A 22,338-nucleotide genomic window follows, 5' to 3' on the forward strand; every position below is an offset into this window, starting at 1 on the left:
TCATATATATGTTTTATATATCAAACTCTTTAGAAATATTTAGAAGGATGTGCGCTACAAAATAAACATGTTTATGAAAAATCTTTAATTTTTAATTTTTGACGTCCTAGATCAAACGCTCGAGAGGAGTGAGAGGGGGTTCTACTATAAAGCTTTTGCACCGGTGCGGAAATATCGTAGATCCGGGGCTACGTAACCGAAAAGAACACAAAATATCAACAAAACAGGCGATTCCAAATGAGCGATTTGTGAAGACGAGTCTTACCCAAATCTTGTTCTTCGCGGTTGCCTCGTTTTTCCTGGTAAAGTTACCACAGGGTAGTGAGTGGATGTTTCCATTAGTCGTTAGTTTCAGAATAATTTTATTGTGAGAGAGTCATTTAAAACGGAAATGATCATATCTTAGAAGAAATACAAGATGTTATTAAAATATGTGATTCTTGAGTTTTTCCCGGCGTATTTGATAATCAAAATATCCACGGGTGTGCTGCCGGTCTATAGTGTCCAACAGGCACAATATTTCGGCGATCATACATGTCGCCATCATCAGGTGAACTGACGGACTGAGCTCCTGTGAACGTGCCGGCACGGAGATCCGTACGCTATGGCTGCTCAGAGGGAACTGGGTTCAGTCGGGGCGGCGGCCGATTTAAATACCCTCTGCCCGCGGCGCGCTCCCTCCGCCGTCCGCGCCCCGCGCCATGGTCGCGCGGTGGAACAGATTGCGACGGCGTCTGAGATGACGTCGGTGTGATGGCTCTGTCCGCCGTGGTCGTCACAACTATACGTTTGCTCGATTTACTCTTGATTAACCCAATGGCTGGTTCCCAAGCCTTGCTAAGATTATAGCCACAGTCACGGTTTATGAGGTCGTCAATGGTGCGAATTTCGATGGCCTCTCTAACAACGCTGTCCCAGTATCTCGACGTCTGTACCAGAATCCTCGTGCGGTCATACTCCATGGCGTGATTTTCCGACAAACAATGTTCAGCGACCGCCGACTTGCTCGGATACATCAGTCGAGTGTGCCTCTGGCGTTCACGGCATCGATCCTCGACGGTACGCATCGTCTGACCAATATACGACTTACCACATTGACACGGAATCTGGTACACGCCGGCCTTCCTCACACCGAGGTCATCTTTGGCGCTCCCCACCAGTGCACGAGTTTTATTTGGAGGACAAAACACAGTTCCGACCCGGTGTTTCTTCAGAATGCGGGCGATTTTCCCCGAGAGTGCGCCTGTGTATGGAATAAATGCAGTACCTACCTCCTCCCTCGTGTCTTCATCTATCTCAACAGGTTGAGCTGCAGCGGTTGGGCGGAGAGCACGTTGAATCTGCCACTCTGAGTACCCATTTTTTCGAAATACAGTCACGAGGGAGGAGGTAGACACTGCATTTATTCCATACACAGGCGCACTCTCGGGGAAAATCGCCCGCATTCTGAAGAAACACCGGGTCGGAACTGTGTTTTGTCCTCCAAATAAAACTCGTGCACTGGTGGGGAGCGCCAAAGATGACCTCGGTTTGAGGAAGGCCGGCGTGTACCAGATTCCGTGTCAATGTGGCAAGTCGTATATTGGTCAGACGATGCGTACCGTCGAGGATCGATGCCGTGAACGCCAGAGGCACACTCGACTGATGTATCCGAGCAAGTCGGCGGTCGCTGAACATTGTTTGTCGGAAAATCACGCAATGGAGTATGACCGCACGAGGATTCTGGTACAGACGTCGAGATACTGGGACAGCGTTGTTAGAGAGGCCATCGAAATTCGCACCATTGACGACCTCATAAACCGTGACTGTGGCTATAATCTTAGCAAGGCTTGGGAACCAGCGATTGGGTTAATCAAGAGTAAATCGAGCAAACGTATAGTTGTGACGACCACGGCGGACAGAGCCATCACACCGACGTCATCTCAGACGCCGTCGCAATCTGTTCCACCGCGCGACCGTGGCGCGGGGCGCGGACGGCGGAGGGAGCGCGCCGCGGGCAGAGGGTATTTAAATCGGCCGCCGCCGCGACTGAACCCAGTTCCCTCTGAGCAGCCATAGCGTACGGATCTGCGTGCCGGCACGTCGCAGGAGCTCAGTTCGTCAGTTCACCTGATGATGGCGACATGTATGATCGCCGAAATATTGTGCCCGTTGGACACTATAGACCGCAGCACACCCGTGGATATTTTGATTATTAAAATATGTTCAAATAAAATAGAAGATACAATCGAATTTTTTTATTTACTTCCATATTAGTGTCGCTGGCCCACAACACAATTTCTACAACGTTTGTAGAACTCATTACTGAGGTGATAGTTTGTAACGAAGTTAGTCACAGTGGTCAGTTTAGCTTCCAGCAGTTTCGGTTTGTGCCGCTTTCTGTTGGTCAGTGTGAACATGCGGTGCAAGTACACATATGAATAGAGGCTCAATATCTGTCCTTAATTACAATCAACTCCTCGCACACGAAACGGATGAGACCCCTTTTCACCTATGACAAATAATGGACATTTGCCAGAGAAACGATGTCATCTATCGTTACCTATATCTACATCAATACATTGCAAACCACGTGAAGTGCATGAAACATGTCAGGTTTAAATGCAACTGCACGGCTGCTCTACAGGGATTTTTTCATCTGCATTTGCCACGCCTGCATCACAGATTTTATTTCTATCAGTAGTTATGCTTAAAATAGCTGTTCATTACCACTTCTCGAAAATATAAGGATGAAAGCTAGAGAAACAATGCGAAATCCTGAAGACATACGGGTACGCTCAACATGAAAACGGAGCCATAGAAAATATTCCCTCTCCTCCTAAAGACAAACTTCTTTGACAACAGCTGTGAAAATGAAAAGTTTCCGACCGGGAACAGTGGATGGTTCTCTGAATTACGAAGGCAGTACGCTACCAAATGCACATATTCGAGCATAACACGCTATACGAAACACGTCCTAGTCTGTACTTTTTCATTCTTATCGATCATACAAATTTATCTTACACAAAACTTTCACTTCTTCATATACACAGTATTGCTTATAGACATTTGATAAGCAAAAGTACTTGTACACATTTACATTTGTACTTTTGGATTTAGACGTTTGGTGGCCTTGATGGCATGTTATAATAGCAAATCATAACAAAAACCCTCAGGTTTTGATCAACCATTAATGGGACTAAAAGGCGTATTTTCATAATATGAAAGTTCTACTAAATACATCAGCAGATACAACGTATTACTTTCAGAATAACTGGTTCAAACATCGAAACTGTCAGGTTCGGTCTATAAAGTGGAACTGAATCGTGCATCGCATTATGTCACACTTCGCAGCATATTCACAAAATCAACTGAGTATCATATTGCTATTCAAGCTCGATAATGTTCCATGACCGAATTCACACACTCTGACGTCGTAAAAATTGTCGCAGTCCACAAACACATTCGGCTTCATGGCCGTTTGAGAAAAGGTGTAGTAATTAGCGTATCCTGGTATTTTTTGTTCTTCCAGAGTGGAATTTCTCGTGTTAAGGTTGGCTAGCGTTGCTGCATCTGGATCACGAGGTCCCGGGTTCGATTCCCGGCCGGATTGGGGATTTTCTCTGCCCGGGGATTGGGTGTTTGTGTTTTCCTCATCATTTCATCATCATCATCAATTGCGACGGTGACTATATTGGACTGTGAAGAAATTGGACTGTGTAAGAACTGAGACCTTGTACGGGCGCAGCCGGCCGCTGTGGGCAAGCGGTTCTAGGCGCTTCAGTCCAGAACCACGTGGCTGCTACGGTCGCAGGTTCGAATCCTGCCTCAGGCATGGATGTGTGTGATGTCCTTAGGTTAGTTAGGTTTATTTAGTTCTATGTCTAGGGGACTGATGACCTCAGACGTCGAGTCCCATAGTGCTCAGAGCCATTTGAACCATTTGTACGGGCGCTGATGACCGCGCAGTTTAGCGCCCCAAAAACCAAACATCATCATCATCTCGTGTTAAGGTTGTTAATGGTTCTGAATGCTAGTTTTATAGGTGCATTTTTTAATAAATTGTTCATCTTGTTTGACAGTTTTCGCATGTATTCCTCTGGTACGTATGAGGCTTTTCGTTTGGTTAGGGTTTCTTTTGTTAATTTTATACACTAAGGTGACTAAAGTCATGGGATACCGATATACATGCATTCAGGTGGAAGTAATATCTAGTGCACAAGGTATAATAGGGCAATTATTTGGCGGAGTTGTCATTTGTACTCTGGTGATTCATGCGAAAAGGCTTCTGACGGGAATCAACAGACTCTGAACGCGCATTGGTAATTGGAGTTAGCAGCATGGGACTTTCCAGTTCGGAAATCATTAGGGCATTGAGTATACCAAGATCCACAGTGTCACGAATGTACCGAGAATGCCAAATTTTAGACATTACCTCTGCCACGGACTACGCAGTGCCTTCACTTAACACCCGAGAGCAGCGGTGTTTGCGTAAGGTTATCAGTGCTAACAAACAAGCAACATTGAAAAAACCACAGGAATCAGTGTGGGACGTGCGACGAACGTATTCTTTAAGTAAATTTGGCAATAGTTAGCTGTGGCAGCAGGTGACTGACGCGATTGCCTTTCGTGGCAACACGACAACGCCTGCAGCGCCTCTCCTCGGCTCGTGACCATTTCGATTGGAGACAAGCCGACTGGAAAGTCATGGCCAGGTTAGATTTCAGTTACTGAGAGCTAATAGTAGAGGTCGAGTGTTGCGCAAACCCCACGAAGCCATGGACCTAACAAGTTGCCAACAAGGCACTGTGCGAGCTGTTGGTGGCTCCATAGCGGTGTTGGATGTGTTTACATAGAATGACGTGGGTCCGCTGGTCCATCTGAACTACTTAGAAACCGTCTGAAACCATTCATGAACTTCATGTTCCCAAACAACGATGCAAATTTTAAGGATGACAAAGCGCCATGTCACCGGGCCACAGTTGTTGGCTATTGGTTTGAAGAAAATTCTGAACAATTCGAGCGACTGGTTTGGCCACCCCGATCGCCCGACACGAATCGCGTCGAACATTTATGGGACATAATCGAGAGGGCGGTTCGTGCACAAAGTCCTGGACTGGCAGCACTTCCGTAATGATGGACAGCTACAGAGGCAACATGACCCAATACTTCTGCAGCGGACTTCCATGGCCTTGTTGAGTCGGTGCCACATAGAAGATGTGAGCGTATCACAACATATTGAAGCAGCGGCGCTTGTTAGAAACCCGGACAGAGAAAACAGGGCGATATCGGAACACAGTATTGTGGATACAACAACGCAGGTCGGAGATCACGATACTGAGGAAAATGGAGATGACTTAAATCTGGTGGTATTTTTAATGGACATGGAGAAGAAATTGGAGGAGAAAATTAATGTGATAGCACGAGATAATAATGAGACGAGGACGGACATCAAAAATATCGGTGCTCAGGTGAATCAGATGCGAGAGGAACACAAGTCATTGGTAAATAAACTCCAGGAAAAACTACGTAAAGCTACGAAAGGTTTAAATATTGCACATGGTGCTAAGGAGACGGCAGAGAGCACCAAGACAGTATCATAAAGTTTCGCAAGACGTGTAGCAGCAGAAGCAGCGAAAATGAGTAAACGCACAGAACAGCAAGGACGAGAGGCGGTGATTAATTTGAAGATGAAGGTCGAAAGCGTGGAAAAGCGACAAAATGTCGCGGAGCAGTGCATCGACACGAAAATACGTGAAGACGCGGATTTTCATGCGACAGCGGCCATGCACAAATTAGACTCTGAGCTGCGCAAATTAGGGACAGGTTCGGAGGAAACAACTGCAACCCCCGTACACCGGGCAAAAGGAGGTCCGACACGATTTTAGGACGTATCCCATCACCCTATTGTATTACGGTGTATTGACTGGTATTTGAGTTTTGTAGCCGGCCGGGGTGGCCGAGCAGTTCTAGGCGCTACAGTCTGGAACCGGGCGACCGCTACGGTCGCAGGTTAGAGTCCTGCCTCGGGCATGGATGCGTGTGATGTCCTTAGGTTAGTTAGGTTTAAGTAGTTCTAAGTTCTAGGGGACTAATGACCTCAGAAGTTAAGTCCCATAGTGCTCAGAGCCATTTAACCATTTTTGAGTTTTGTATGTTTGGGTGAAATTGACTTTGCAGGCTACGTATTGGAGTGTAGATACTTCTTTCTGTATTGCTGATTGTTCTAGCGTCAGAAGGATGTATTAGACAAAGGACTAAAACACAACACTGAACCAAAATTATATAACAAAGCCACTAAAAGCCGTGTAGCATGGTGAAGTAATATTAATGAAAGATTAAAATTTTGAGTCCCGAAATGACTTGCATAAAAATGGATTTTTTATGAAGTTGTTGATTCTAGTCTACTTTCCTGATAACAATGGACCGATACATATCAATCCATATACATGGTTTTTTCTATACTGCATCTATTAGTAAAAAGTCAGTTGGTTATATATTTTCTTTTTCGCACAATGTAACTTGAATCCTATTGCTTCATCTTAGGTTGCTATGTGAAGTAGTTACATGCTGCAGTTCCGTATACATTGTGAATGCATAATGTAAGTTTATAACTACGGTCACTGTACGGTTTTACAAGTAAGAGACTTGGAGGATAATGTACTACACCTTGAGGTACTGCATAACTTTATGAATATCAGCTGGACCATGCAAGAGTAATAGGGATCACTCATTGTATCGACCCAGCAAGGTGGCGCAATGATTGAGACACTGGAGCCGTATTCTGGAATACACCGGTTCGAAACTACGCCAGCTCATTCAGATACGTCTTTGTGACGATTTCTCTAAACTGCTGAACACGAATGCCCAGATTGTTTCTTTGCAGGGCACAGCCTAGTTTCCACCCCCCTCCTAGTTTCTCCTTCTACACTAAAAACCTCGTCGCCAACAGGAGATTACAGCTTTATATTCCTTCCATTCCTGTATCTCCAGATTTCATTTCTGGCTTTTGTAACAGGAAAAACTGTCAGAATGGCGTAAGATAATGTGAAGTTGCGACGGTTTTATTCTTAAATATAGTTAGACTCCCCGCCCCCCTAAAAATGTTATCACCATCTACACTATACTATCCCCATTGGTACTGAGACAACACTCTGTGTAGGAGTTGTAGTTGGGATTTTACGTGTCGGAACAAGATCGCAAATTTTTGAAATTTGTGCTGACCTGGTGTATTCATTCCTCGTAGTTAGTTCAAATGGCTCTGAGCACTATGGGACTTAACATCTGAGGTCATCAGTCCCCTAGAACTTAGAACTACTTAAACCTAACTAACCTAAAGACATCACACACGTCCATGCCCGAGGCAGGATTCGAACCTGCGACCGTAGCGGTCGCGCGGTTCCAGACTGAAGCGCGTAGAACCGCTCGGCTACTCCGGCCGGCCCCTGGTAGTTGTCCCAGTGCAAGGGAAGGAGAGCTGTTGGGTTTTCATCACGTGCTATCATTGGTAAAAGTCCATTGCTGCTATATGGGACTCCGACCTTTAGAGTCAGACTATTAGCAGTAGAGATTTTAAAGTGGTTGCCTATTATTATATTCGCGAAGTTAGCATGACAAAACCACTGTCGGTATTAAGTCGTGCGCTCCGATCGATAAGCGATCTTGCAAATCCCCATCCACACGTGAAAACAATCCATTAATGTAATTCATAGGCTTTTCATACACTATTGAGTAGCAGATAAAAATTTTCCCAATATCTAACTAGTCTGCATCGGTCTCAGACTCAGTGCAGGAAACACATTCCTTCAGATTTATGGGCAAATCTAAAATCTTCCTAGCCTACCAACACTCAACTGTACTGACTGCCGGCAAGGCTTGAACTCCGCTAACTGCCAGCGCAGATCTGTTCCACGAGGGGCTATTCATAGCAACACGACAATGGAGCTATTCAGTACTTTTCTTTGGTTTTAAATTTTACTATGAGATAACTCTTGTTAGTAATGGCCTGCTTGCTAATGCCTACACTGAGATGTAACATACCCAATATACACTACTGGCCATTAAAGTTGCTACACCACTAACATGACGTCCTACAGACGCGAAATTTAACCGACAGTAAGAAGATGCTGTGATATGCAAATGATTAGCTTTTCAGAGCATTCACACAAGGTTGGCACCGGTCGCGACGCCCACAACGTGCTGACATGAGGAAAGTTTCCAACCGATTTCTCATATATAAACAGCAGTTTACCGGCGCTGCCTGGTGAAACGTTGTTGTGATACCTCGTATAAGGAGGAGAAATGCGTACCATCACCTTTCCCACTTTGATAAAGATCGGATTGTAGCCTATCGCGATTCGGTTTATCGTATCGCAACATTGCTGCTCGCGTTGGGCGAGATCCAATGACTGTTAGCAGAATATGGAATCGGTGGATTCATGAGGATAATAAGAATGCCGTACTGGATCCCAACGGCCTCGTATCACTAGCAGTCGAGATGACAGGCATCTTATCCGCATGGTTGTAGCGGATCGTGCAGCCACGTCTCGATCCCTGAGTCAACAGATGGGGACGTTTGCAAGACAACAACCATCTGCACGAACAGTTCAACGACGTTTGCAGCAGCATGGACTATCAGATCATCGTGGCTGCGGTTACCCTTGACGCTGCATCACAGACAGGAGCGCCTGCGATGATGTACTCAACGACGAACCTGGGTGCACGAATGGCAAAACATTTTTTCCGGTGTGTCCAGGTTCTGATTACAGCGTCATGATGGTCGCATCCGTGGTTGGTGACATCGCGGTGAACGCACATTGGAAGCGTGTATTCGTCATCGCCATACTGGCGTATCACCTGGCGTGATGGTATGGGGTGCCGTTGGTTACGCGTCTCGGTCACCTCTTGTTCACATAGACGGCACTTTGAACAGTGGACGCTACATTTCAGATGTGTTACGACCCGTGGCTCTATCCTTCATCCGATCCCTGCGAAACCTTACATTTCAGCAGGATAATGCACGACCGCATGTTGCAGGTCCTGTGCGGGCCTTTCTGGATACAGAAAATGTTCGACTGCTCCCCTGGCCAGCACATTCTCCAGATCTCTCACCAACTGAAATCGCCTGGTCAATGGTGGCCGAGCAACTGGCTCGTCACAATACGTCAGTCACTACTATTGATGAACTGTGGTGTTGAAGCTGCATAGGCAGCTGTACCTGTACACGCCATCCAAGCTCTGTTTAACTCAATGCCCAGGCGTATCGGGGCCGTTATTACGGCCAGAGGTGGTTGCTCTGGGTATCTATTTCTCAGGATCTATGCACCCAAATTGCGTGAAAATGTAATCACATGTCAGTTCTATTATAAAATATTTGTCCAATGAATATCCGTTTATCGTCTGCGGTTCCTCTTGGTGTAGCAATTTTAATGGCCAGTAGTGTACTTACAAAAATTCCTCTTTTACGTTTTGTTTAGCAAATAAAAAGTAACGCTGCTTTCCATGGTCGCAATCACCGATAAACACTTTCCCACGACGGAGGCTGTCTGCTGCATTGTTCAGGATGCTTGCTTGACTGACACTAAAGCAATGAGGACACACGAGCCATAGTTGTTAGAGACTGTCTCCTGCAGGCAAGGAGACATTACTTATAGCTCTGATCCACTGCACTACAATAGGTTTCATCACTCCTATTTTGTTCACTGTGACATTTCCTGACGGTAGTAAATCACAGTCTACGGATAAACCGACAGACCGGGCTGAAAGTCTGGTTACTTTGCACGTGTGAACTGATTCTTAAGCACGGTAAGGACCAACGTGTGACTTTTGTTCTCTGACCTGATGTCGCTGTTGTTGAATTCCCATATGTCGACACTCTGCCTCTGCTATTTTTTTCAGTGTGCTGCGTGTTTTTTGCAGATGAAGGGCACACCCTGGGAGGGTGGCGTGCGCGGCGTCGCCGCAGTCTGGAGTCCGCGGCTGAAGCCCAGGGTTTCCCGACAACTGATGCACATCACGGACTGGATGCCCACTCTGTACTCGGCCGCCGGTGAGTACAGCGAGCTGTTCACAAGTTACTGTTGAGGCTGTTCTGAAAATCACGATAGCCTGTGGAGAGTTCCTTTGCACTTCTACTACAGTCGCGCTGGGGCTCGGCAGTTGTCGGTGCTCTCTTCCTACCTCATTTAAGACTTCAACATCGAAATGCTAGACGAACACATGCAGTGATCGCTATACGTTAATTTAAACCAATTAATCAAAATGTCCGATGCGTGGGCAACTGTTTTGCAACCTATAAAGTCACAGTGAGACAAGAAATTAGAAATGCAAGTAGCTAACGATGTTTATTATTTATAGGTCGTCTAGTTAGGACTAGTTATCGGACAATCGGGTTTATAACTGCGCCATATGGGCACAAGTGATGCTGAATTTTCTGGACGCTCTGTGGAGGTTACGACTCCAGAAATCATTGATAAAATCGATGATATGGTGATGGATGAAAGAATAATTAAGGTGCGTGAGATTGCTAGTGGGGTGGGCATCACGAATGAACGGATAAATAATATTTTGCATAAAAATTTGGACATGAGATAGGTATCCGCAAGATGGGTTCCACGATTGCTCACGCTTGACCAAAAACGGAATCGTGTGAAGTGTTGCAAGGATTGTTTGCTGCTGTTCAGGAAGAATCCGCAGGATTCAGCAAAAACTGTCAGTGTGAATGAAACATGGATACATTACTATACTCCTGAGACCAAACAACAATCTAAACAATGGGTTACCAAGTGAGAATCTGCACCAAAAACGGCAAAGACCATTCCTTCGGCCGGAAAGGTTATGGCGACTGTCTTTGGGGATTCGCAACGGATAATCCTCATCGACTATCTGGAAAAGAGTAAAACTATTACAGGTGCATATTATTCATCGTTATTGGACCGTTTGAAAATAGAGCTGCAAGAAAAACGCCGGCGATTGGACCGCAAAAGAGTCCTTATCCATCACGATAATGCACCAGCGCACACCTCAGCAGTTGTGCTCGCAAAAATAATGGAAATAGGATTCCAACTCTTTTTACATCCCCGCCTATTCTCCAGACTTGGCTCCCTCGGACTACTATTTGTTCCCCAATTTGAGGAAATGGCTGGAGGGACGAAGATTTTATTCAAACGAGGTGATTGCAGCAGCCGTTTTTGCAGACTTGGACAATTCCTATTATTCGGGAGGGATCAACAAATTAGAACAGAGTTGGACTAAGTTTATAGGTCTAAAAGGAGTCTATGTTGAAAAATAAAAGTTTACCCCAAAACACGTAAATAGTTTTCATTTTTGCACGGACTTTTCAAACGCCCCTCGTAACAATTCATTGAACAATATCGGTTTGTTTTGAACGAATTTCTGTACGAACCAAAGAAAATAACTTTTAAGCAGTTACTGTCGTGAGGATATCCCAGTTCTCTGAACATTAACGGCAAACAGTGGCTCACTAGATGCTTAATTGCAACTCAATGTACCACTACCACATTGGAGGGCACGTCAAATATAATTAGAAGACTACTTGGGAAGCGCAGATTACTTTTGTTTTGTAACTGCACTGCTCGCAAATGTGAAATAATCGAAAGCAAGACTAGCGAAATATGACAAGCAATCATGCAATCGAAGCTGCACTGCAAATCCTGCTCAGATAACGGACAGCGCCAATTTCGAAATGCGAAAATTACTTAAAACTCAGCGAAGTACGCCACAACGCACAATTTGGCGCCGGATGGAAAGTGAATCAGTTGGTGGCCGAGAATAGCTGCCATAGACGTCAGGACGGGTCCAGACATCCTCTTTACAACAGGTCCCGAAACGAATCGTCGTCTCTTCATGATATTCTACAAAAATTAAATTTGGGGGGGGGGGGGGGGGGTTAGATCTTCAGGCATTGACACAGTGATAAGCGAGAATTTCGCTTTCTTCTCCAGAATATTCGGTAATTCTGCACAAATGCACAATTAATGGCTGTCTGAACGCATTTTAGTATGCCGAAGGTTGACTCCTAGCTTGGTTCCGCTCATTAGTCGAGTCCTTCGTGTTGAAGCACGGTGGCGGACAAGATTCACAAGACTGGATAACCATATTTTGGAGGCAGACCAACGAGTTTTCCCGCAGTAGGCTAGCGGTGCCATACTGTTTTCTTCTGCGTTTTGTGTGTACCGGAAGATGAATTCGTCACACATGGCAATTCTCTGGGGGCTGGACGGCAACTCCTTTCAAAGGAAAAAGCCGCATTCGTAGCCGAAATGGACAGCCAGGGGCTTCCTACAGACACTTCTGCGGAAAGCAGCACCCATGAATCCGGCCTCCTTCCATCAGAGTACCGCAGATAGACCTCCTGTGATCCGGCCGGAATTGCTATGTGGTCACTCAGCCTGCTCGCTTTGCACAAAGGCAGACTGAAACCCTCCTCCATAAGTAGCCAGTCTTGTGCTTTCCTCAAAGATAATCAAAAATAGATCATATAAGAAGATAAACATCGCATATTGACATGTATCAAAATGGGAACTGAACGCCACATGGATAGCAGACATAATGCATCTAAGCAGAACAAGTTCACTAACATGACGCTACGCAAAGTATACGAAATACGTTATCCCTCTCCTAGAAACATTGTACTATAGATCCCTGGAGGATCGAAACCTTCCTAGCGACTGGAAAACTGCTCAGGTCATTACCGTTTTCAAGAAGGGTCCTCGCACAGACGTACAAAATTGTAAATCTAATCGCTGACGTCGGTCTGCTGTAGAATTCCGGAATATGTTTTACGCTACCTTATTACGAAGTTTCTGGAGGCCGAACATCTCTCCAGAACAACGGTTGCAAAACAAGGATCACGTGAGACCCATTTCGAACTGTTCGTCCACTAGACCCACAAAGGGGTGAGTACTGCCACCTAGGTTGATGTCATGTTCCCTGACTTCTGGAGAACCGTTCAGTAGACTTCCGTCATGTCACCTGATGAGCAACATATGTGCGTACAGCGTAACAGACCAAATGTGTGACTTTACTGGAGAGTTTCTAGAAAACAGAGTGCAACAAGTCATTCGTAAGAGAGGAAAACCGTCAGACAAAGTAAGTCTGCGCGCACCACACATGTTCCACGACTGTTATCTTTAACAATATGCAGCAACTCTCAACAGTATTTTGTAGTCGAACTAGTAGCTTGGTAGACGTGTTTATCTATACGCGGAATGAAAACGAACCGGCTGTTGAGACTAAATACTGTTTGGCTTTTACGCGGCTATATGTATTCATTGCTGAGCGCAGGTAAGCATGGACTTTAGCCGTAAACAGTGTTTCCAAAGGGTTCATAAGTATTTTATGGAATGGGAAGACTACAACAAACTTAACTACATAAAACAAATCTAATTCTAATACTTTTATCTACATACAACTGCGCCTTAAACTAAAGAATATCGTTCAGATTTCAGACAAGCTGTCGTAACATGACTGATTCAAGGCAAAACTCGTTCTTTCGCTGCGATGGCGTTTGACATGTCACAACAGCTTGTGCGTGTTGGGCCTGGCGTCAGAAAAGAAGGGGAACGATAGACAACAATGCACAAAGCGGTTGCCCCCGAAACACCACCGTAAACGAAGATAGGAGCATCCGAAGGCAATAGATGACTAACCCCAGAAAATCTGACCGGGCAATACGTGACGATCTGCAGGTTAAACCCGGTATGAGGGTCCGTGTTTCGACAGTTGAACGTCGCTTAGTAGCTATAGATCTGAATGGCAGGCGATATTCTCGTAAACCTTTGATAAGTGCGAAAAATACGAGGCGTGTAAGTAAGTACCGTTTTGAAATTAAAAAAAGAATTGCTAAGATATCTCAATAATTTTATTTTTACATTAAAGCCTGTACCTTAATCTATGCACTGACGCCATTACAGTCTGATTGTTCCTTGTTTACGTTGTGTACTGAGTGGTTAAGGTGCCTCCGATAATCGTGAGTCCCGCCGACTGTGAAGTACGGGCTGTTATAAGTTTTCTTCGTGCTAAAGGCCTAAAAGCGATCGATATTCATCGTGAGATCTGTGCAGTTTACGGAGAAAACATTATGAGTGACGGAATGGTAAGAAAGTGGGTGAGAGCATTTAAAGATGGCCGCACAAATGTGCACGATGAACAACGGAGTGGGCGTCCTTCGGTGGTTAATGAAAGTCTGGTGCAGGAAGTGGAAAGTAAGGTGAAAACAGATGCTTTACGATTTCCTCCTTGCGGGATGACTTTCATAATGTTCCTCGTAGTGTTTTGTATGACATTGTGACCGAGCACTTGGATTACCGAAAATCGTGCGCACGTTGGGTAGCGAAAAACAAGTCAGGCGGCAGACTTCTATGAGTAGGGTATTCAAAAACTGGTACAACGTTATGACAAGTGCCTCAATATTGACGGAAATTATGTAGAAAAGTAGATTAAGGTACAGGCTTTCACGTAAAAATAAAATTATTGAGATACCTTAGCACGTCTTTTTTTAATTTCAAAACGGTACATACTTAAAAAACACGCCTCGTAGGAAGGTCAGACTACAGTTCGTTACGGAGTATGCGTCATGAACCGCGGAAGAGTGGTCAAAAATTCTATGGAGTGATGAAAGCAAGTTTAGTATCTTCTGCTCGTACAGGATACAGCCGCTCGACTGCCGAAAAAAAGAGGAATGTCAGAAAAGTACCAAGTACCAACCCTGAAACACGGAGGAAGTACCACGGTGTAGGACTGTTTATCACGAAATGGTGTACGTCCTCTCATCGAAACTCGTGGGGTAATGTACAGTTCCAAGTAAGGTGAAATGTTAACAGACCGTATGATGCCTCTTAATTGGCGATTCCAGCATGACAACGATCAGAAGCACACGTTTAGCCAAGTGAAAACAATTATCAAACAGCACGAAAGGGAGGCTTCAGAATGGCCAAGCCGAAGTCCAGACTTAAACCCGATATAATATCTTTGGATTGAGCTGGACTGACGTGTTCGCCAACAAAACTACACCAAGAAGGAAGCTTTCTATAGAGAATTGTGTGAGCAAAGGAAGAAGATACCTCAAGCGCCATTAGCCAAACTTGTGGATTCTATGCCGTCCAGATGCACTGCAGTACTACAAACAAAGAGTTATGAAACCAGGTATTGAGCCAAGAACATCACGTATCAATCCGCGATTGTTTTCTTTTTTTCTCTTTAGTTCAAACAAAGTAATTTTGAGCCTATGAAATTTGTTCATTTATGTTTTATTATTGATGCAAGGACTACAATTCAGATTGCATTACCTCTACAAAATACTTTTGAGCGATATTGCACATAAAGCTGATAATGAATAACATCGAAAATTCCATGAGATTGTAATAATTATAATGCAAATTCCCGACTCCATAAAATTGTAGTGAAAGCCAGGAAGAGCTGCAGAGGATTTATGTCGTGTTATCTCTCTGTACACTGGATATAGTGGCACTTCGAATATCCGTTCAGTATGTCGGTTTAAGTATCAGTGTTTCAAAATTACTTTGACTCTCGTCATAGAGTAATTACGACTCAAGAAAGGCTTATGGAACTGAAACTGGGCTGTCGTCTTTTTATTCAATAAACATAAAATTACATATATGGGAATAACCTTGGTAGAAGCAGTTCCATTGACTTTCCTTGGAAATAGCCAGGTATTGGAATCTATTCCAAATGTCGTTGACAGACAAGTACCTGATCGTTATTTCACAGCCAAGTACTTGACTGTTATCATGTTTCTCAATTGCGTGCGCTGTAGCAAGTCTGAGATTATGCAAGAAATGATTACAAAAATCCCATGCAAATGAACCGTACGACGATAAGTAGAGCTGTTGGAACTCGTATCTCGTATTGGTTACTGAGTTTTGAATTACCGTTTCGTTAGTTCCTTAAACGTTTCTTTACTCGCACGTTTAATTCCCCGCACCCGGTTTGTGCCTGATTCGGTCAGGGTCGGTAATTTTTCTATACCTCCAGCACTGTCGAACTGACGGAAACTTTTCGTTACTCTCCTGTTCATCAGCAAAGTCTTGGTGCTAGCTCGGTAGTTTTTGGAATTCCTTCAGTTTCTTATTCTCAGCATCACAAATTGGTAATGACATGATGTACAGGAAACATTTTGCCACTCGCCATGTTTCCTTTCCCGAATGCAGTTAGGTCCGCATCGGATCGAGTGGGCAGTATTCGCAAATCTACATTTCCTTACTACCGCGTTCCTTCCGTTCGTCCTGCGAATTCGAACATCGTGTGAAAACAATGGGGGCGTGAATCATTTTTGCGGTAACTGTGTGTCTCCAACACCAATTACTTCGAACTAACTACGTATCTTACGAAGTACTCAGTTCGACTGTAAAATTAAATAGAAACCATTGGTGAGTGGAGAAATCAATCGTATTTTACAATTCTAATGATAATTCAGTACATTTTTTTATATACAGCAAAGCGCACTTTCTGTCGACAGTCATATTCGGTCTCTTGAGGGTCTATAACAGAGTTAAAGAAATATTTATAAGAAATGATATGTAGTAAGGAAAGTAAAGTTTAACGAATATTTTATAACGAACAAGTATCTCGAGAAAACTGAATGCATAAGGTATAAAATTTAATAGTTTCTCCTACAGCACTGGCAGTAAGTGACGTGACGAACATGTAGACATTAATTGATAGTATAACGAACTGGCGAGGAAAACTTCGTACCATCCATATTTGCATTTATGGCAGTCACGGAGATCGGCACCTCCAGAATAGTGTGGTAGAGTGTAATACGGCCTCCTCCCTAGTGTCACATAGTGACTGATGAATTCGATGTGATGTGACCTGGCTCCATACGGGATAGAATGTAAAATTTGGGGATCAATGTGCATAAGTGAAGATACTTTTATATGTGGTACGTTAGGATGTACAAACATCATTATGTTGCTTCTTTAATCTCTGCGTCGAACAGTCTTGCCACAGACAAGTCTCAATTTGTACAAACTGATGTTTTCTGCATGGTCGTAATTGCACAATTAAGTGGACTAGCCTGTCGGTAAAGAGTAACCGTTCGGCGTTTCCACGTCCACACATCAACAGCTGAATGCCACCAAGGGCGAAATAAGTGTAAATAGCTTGCTCTTGCCACACGCACTTGGAGGAACTAACCAACCTAATAACATAGTACCCCTAATAGCTATAATTATTAATCTGAAAATGATGTACACACTGATGCCACGTTGTTCAGTACATCGTCCTCAGTCACCAATAAAAATTCTCTGGGCTTATACTTGTTACACCTTGTACGGGGCATATTCGGAAAGTAAGGCCCCATTAAGTGCGAAATGGAAACCACTGTGAAAATCGGATGAAACTTCGCACAGATGTGTTGGATAGTGTCTCTAGTGTACCTGTCGATCGCTTCACGTCCCTCTTTTCAGTTCAGAGCGCAAAGTGATCAGGTAGGCTTTTCATACTCAAAACATCTGAAAAAAAATGCGTGGCGTGAGCCAGTTGGAGTGCCGTCTTCATCATGAGATAATTCTCTATGATTCGTCTACTGTCATACACTCTTTTTACGATAAGTTTGTTTGCGTGGCCATCCTCAGCAGCAAACACAGAAAAAATAGGTTCTTTACATAAAACCGCCTTTTCTTGCTCCAACTGTACTTTATTTTTCCCAGACACGTTTCGCCTTTTTCTTAGTCTAAGGCATCTTCAGTGGGTTATGGAATGATAATGTTTTGTTACGAGGGCTGTTCGGAAAGCAAGTTCCGATCGGTCGCGAAATGGAAACCACAGTGAAACTCCGCTGAAGCTTCGCACAGATATGTTGGGCAGCGTCACTACTATGCCCGTCTATAGCGTCAGGTCGCTCTTTTCAGTTCTGAGCCCACAGTGGACACAGAAAAATGCCTAGAAAATTGTGTCGCCTGCCTAGAAAGAGGGCCTAGAGACAGATTTCGGCTGAAGCGGTGTAGTCCACATACCTGTCATGCGGTTCGTTCTACAGGACAATGCTTGGCCGCACTCTGCAGGGGCAATGAAGATGCTCCTGCAGCGTTTTCGATGGGAAGCGTTCGATCACCCACAATACAGCCCGTAATTGGCTCCCTTTGAGTTTCATCTCCGCTCACATGAGTCGCTGGCTATGAAGATAACCTTTTGTCACAGACAAAGAGCTATAGATCAGCATAGAGAATTGGCGGAAAGCATTGGTGGCAGCCTTCTATAACGGGGGTATTGAAAAGTTGGTACAATGCTATGACAAATGTCTAAGTCACAGCGGCGACTATGTAGATACGTACAGCTGGAAGTTTTAGTTAACTGCTGCAGTTAAAACATTTTTGACTTTCACAGTGGTTTCCATTTCGCGGCCGATCGCAACTTACTTTTCGGACACGCCTTATATTTTTAGATAGTAAAACAGTTCACGTCGCGTTTTTTATGTGAATTACGCGTCTGGGAAAAATAAAGTACGGTTTCAGCAAGAAAAGGCGGTTTTATTTACAAAAAAAACTCTTTTTACACTTTTCCCATTATTTTTCGATAGAAGATGTGGAGGGGCACACAGGGTTCTCATCATGTTCATAGTATTCACGTCATTCTTCGAAGAACTTACCCTATTTATAAACATTCGTTTTAGTCACAGAAGAATCACCGGAAGCTATATTTAAAATTTCTGTATCTTAGCTATACTATATTCCGTTTTTCATCTTCCCATACTGGCCAAACAAACCGCGGGTAGTCCTTAGCCTGACTCATTCCAGCCTGCCACACCGTCCTGTTAGCTGCATCTTTATCTCCCAGACCCATATCTGCATGTCTCTGATGGTATTATGACATGGTATTTTCCTGTTTTATAGCTGTTGTTCCTCTTTCTGCCATACGAAATTTCATTTTCACAACACTAAGGAAATGTAGTTTCAGTTCGACGAGCCACTGTATTTGTTCAAAGAATAAAGTATCAAAAGCTATATCTGGGTTACCTGTACTTCGCCTGATTTTCACAGTACTTTATTTAAAAAAAAAATGAGTTCATCTCTCTTTTTTTAATATACTGCTGTTTGACGATGGTCTGGTATATTGTTATTTTTGTCCGCCTGGATGGTAACTCACATCTTATGATGTTATGTATACCTCCAAGCCATCTTCCCTCAGCTTTAATTCTTGTAACGATCCCTTCCCCTATAACGTTTTGTTGGTCGATGTTGACACCGAAGTAGGTCAATACGTCTGTCGGATTGTTAGATGGTTTGGTCCTAACTGAGCCCTTCTTCCTATTACCATGAACTTTGTTTTAACTTCGTTTATACTTAGACCTGTTTTATTAGCTCCTTTCTTCGGATAAGTTCCCATTTTGTCCATGTCTTCATGCTCTTTCCTATCACCACACTACCATCTCCAAAAGCCAGAACATTTATCTTTTCCCCTATGGTGACTCCTGCACATTCTTGTGTTACTCTCCTAAGCGTGTTGATGAGTGCCAAATTTAAGACAGTTGGTGATATAATATCACCCTGTCTCAGTCCTGTTTTTACCTCAAATGTTTCTGAGAACTCCCGCTGTACTTTCGCTACGCACTTTGATTCTATCACACACATTTTAGTTAGCCTTATGAGCTTGTCCGATATCCCACACATTGCCATTATCCTCCACATCGTGTCACTCAATGTGTCATTTTCCGCTGTTATAGAAAAATGTACATTAAATTTTATGTTCCATTTCTATACAAAATAAATTATCGCCCGTATTACCAAGACACATTTAACTCCCTAGTGACAGCTGACAACAGCCTAAGTATTTGCTACGGCTAATACTCTACAGTTACGAATGGAAAAACTTGTAGAAGCCGACCTCGGGGAAGATCAGTTTGGATTCCGTAGAAATATTGGAACACGTGAGGGATCACCAATTTAGTATTGGAGGGCAGGGTGGAGGGTAAAAATCGAAGAGGGAGACCAAGAGATGAATACACTAAGCAGATTGAGAAGGATGTAGGCTGCAATACGTATTGGGAGATGATGAAGCTTGCACAGTATAGAGTATAGCATGGAGAGCTGCATCAAACCAGTCTCAGGACTAGACCACAACAACAACAATATTATACAGATACTTCTCAGACATATTTACCAATACAATGAAAAATTGCCGAACATCGGGGTAATACATCACACGAAACTGCAAAATTCCAACTGGTTTTTAATACACGTGGTACAGTTGGGGAGTAGGAAACCGAGAACGGGGGAGAGCAGAACCTGGGTCGAGAGGAGCCTGTTGGAGCTGGGCGGAAGTGCAGCCACCTGACAATTGCCGGCAATTAGGGCTGCTTTCCCGGAATGACGTCAGAGCACCGTGGCAGGTACAGTGGAGACCCGGTTGGCCCCACCGGACGCCAGCGCCTGCTCTGGTAGGTCTGTCTGCTCTTCGCTTTATGACGCAGCATCCTCTTCTCCAGCCGGCGGCGGCTAGCCGCGTCCTGCCGAGAGCCTCCAGGGCAAAGCCGCGCGAGTGCCAGCGCTCTGAGGCAGCTACCGTTCTAGGGTACCAATAAGCGCAAATTGAGACGCGTATAGCACGTGTGACGTGACACGACACTACAGCGCGACACGCACCTTCCGCATATGTCGCGTGGGCCCAATGCATATTGCGACGCGTACACATACATTTGCACCAATAAGTATTGGCACAGTTACATTTTAGTGGTTGTAGGTTAAACGAGATATATATTTCAGAACAGAACCGAGACACGTGCCACCTTACGTTACATAGGTTACAAATATGTCCAAATCACCTGTTCGTAAAGTAACACACAATGTTGTGAAAATAAACATCGCTCTTCTGCATCCAAAAAACTATTGGCACACGCGTATGAATCGTTCAGTGTGTTCGTTTTCTTAATTAATGTTCACCTTCTGATAGCTAGTCTGCATCCCTTTAGCATCTATAGCAGCACGTAAACGCCTAGGAATGCTTTGTATTAAATTCCGAGTGATATCAGGAGTAATTTTCCGCCATTCCTGCAGGAGCACTTTCTCCAAGTCGTTTTTACAGGACGGACGCCTTTTTCTGACTTGTGTGGCAAGATGAGCCCACAGGTTCTCAAGGGGGTTCAAATCAGGGTTCTGAGGTGGTGTTAGAACCCTTCTTGGGGCATTGTACAGTAACCACTCCTGGGTTTTCATGGCGGTATGTTTTGGGTCGTTGTCTCGCTGGAAATGAAACACCCCAGTAAGGCGCAATGTCTGTGCACCAGCATGTAAATTACCTCGCAACACGTCGATGTATCTCATATGATCCATTGTACCGTGGACTACAGCTAGATATCCAACGCCGGACGCCGCCATACAGCCCCAGACCATGATATCACCCCCAACGTGTGTGACTGTCGGATGCACGTGTTTGATGTCGAGGTGCGTATTCGACTTGCGCCAAACTTTCTTTCTTGCATCAAATCCGAACACATACAACTTCGATTCGTCGCTGAATATCACAGTGTTCCGAAACTCCATCGACTTGCTGATGTAGTCCTTGGCAAACTGCAGGAGTTTCTGCCGGTTACTTCCGATATGAATGGCTTTTTCCTGGGAGAAGGTCCGTGCATGTCAGCCTCATTCAACACATTTCGTATAGTTTGGACACTAACCGTCTTGTCGGACGTTGTCTGAACAACCTCACCAATAGTTGCTCCACTTGCAGCAGGTTCCTTCCGAGAAAGTGTGATGATATGGCGACGCCCTCGGGTTGTAAGCACTTTTGGACGTCCACGACGGCATTTATACACTGTTCTTCCAGTCTCTTTATATTTATGAATGATGGCTTGTACCGTGGTGTAGCTAACAGACACCTTTGCTCCGATTTGTCTCCCTTGTGAATGGAGCAATGCCACTCTCTCACTCAATGCCACTGAATGTTCCTCCTTCTTCGGCCCCATGCTGACCACTATCGCGCAGTACAGCAACATACTAGCAACTGGGCCGTCAACAATACGCAGTTGAGCGAGCGATGCCGATGAGTGCGGACAACGGAACGCGCGCGTCCCAGCCAGCCGGCTGGGTCGCGCCGGGGCCGGCCGCTGGCCGGTCGGTGGGGCCTGCCCCGCCGGCCGCTCCCCACAGGACGGATACAACGGCGACGACCCCTGCACCGACAACGGATTCTGAAAGGCAACGTAACGAGGACAGGACCACGACGAGCGATACGCGAATGCAGAGCGGAGGACAACACATGTCCAACCCCTATGACGAGAGACATCAGATAACACACAACGATCGGCAACAACGGGAACTAAGACGTGAAATACAACACATGATTCTGCAAAGTCAGGAAGTATACGACAACCGCACTAGT

The 22,338-nt window shown here is 44.7% G+C and overlaps 1 protein-coding gene across 1 annotated transcript in view; it reads left to right on the forward strand.

The window, feature by feature from the left end:
* The window catches only part of LOC126474832 (arylsulfatase B-like), a 367,147-nt gene that overhangs the window by 245,361 nt on the left and 99,448 nt on the right, over nucleotides 1-22,338 (forward strand). The window contains exon 6 of the mRNA XM_050102309.1: nucleotides 9,898-10,027. Within this exon, the coding sequence (XP_049958266.1) occupies nucleotides 9,898-10,027 (130 nt within the window). The remainder of the gene's footprint in view (nucleotides 1-9,897; nucleotides 10,028-22,338) is intronic.

Source organism: Schistocerca serialis, chromosome 4 (genome assembly GCF_023864345.2).
Source record: "Schistocerca serialis cubense isolate TAMUIC-IGC-003099 chromosome 4, iqSchSeri2.2, whole genome shotgun sequence".
NCBI classification, from domain to species: Eukaryota; Metazoa; Arthropoda; class Insecta; order Orthoptera; family Acrididae; genus Schistocerca; species Schistocerca serialis.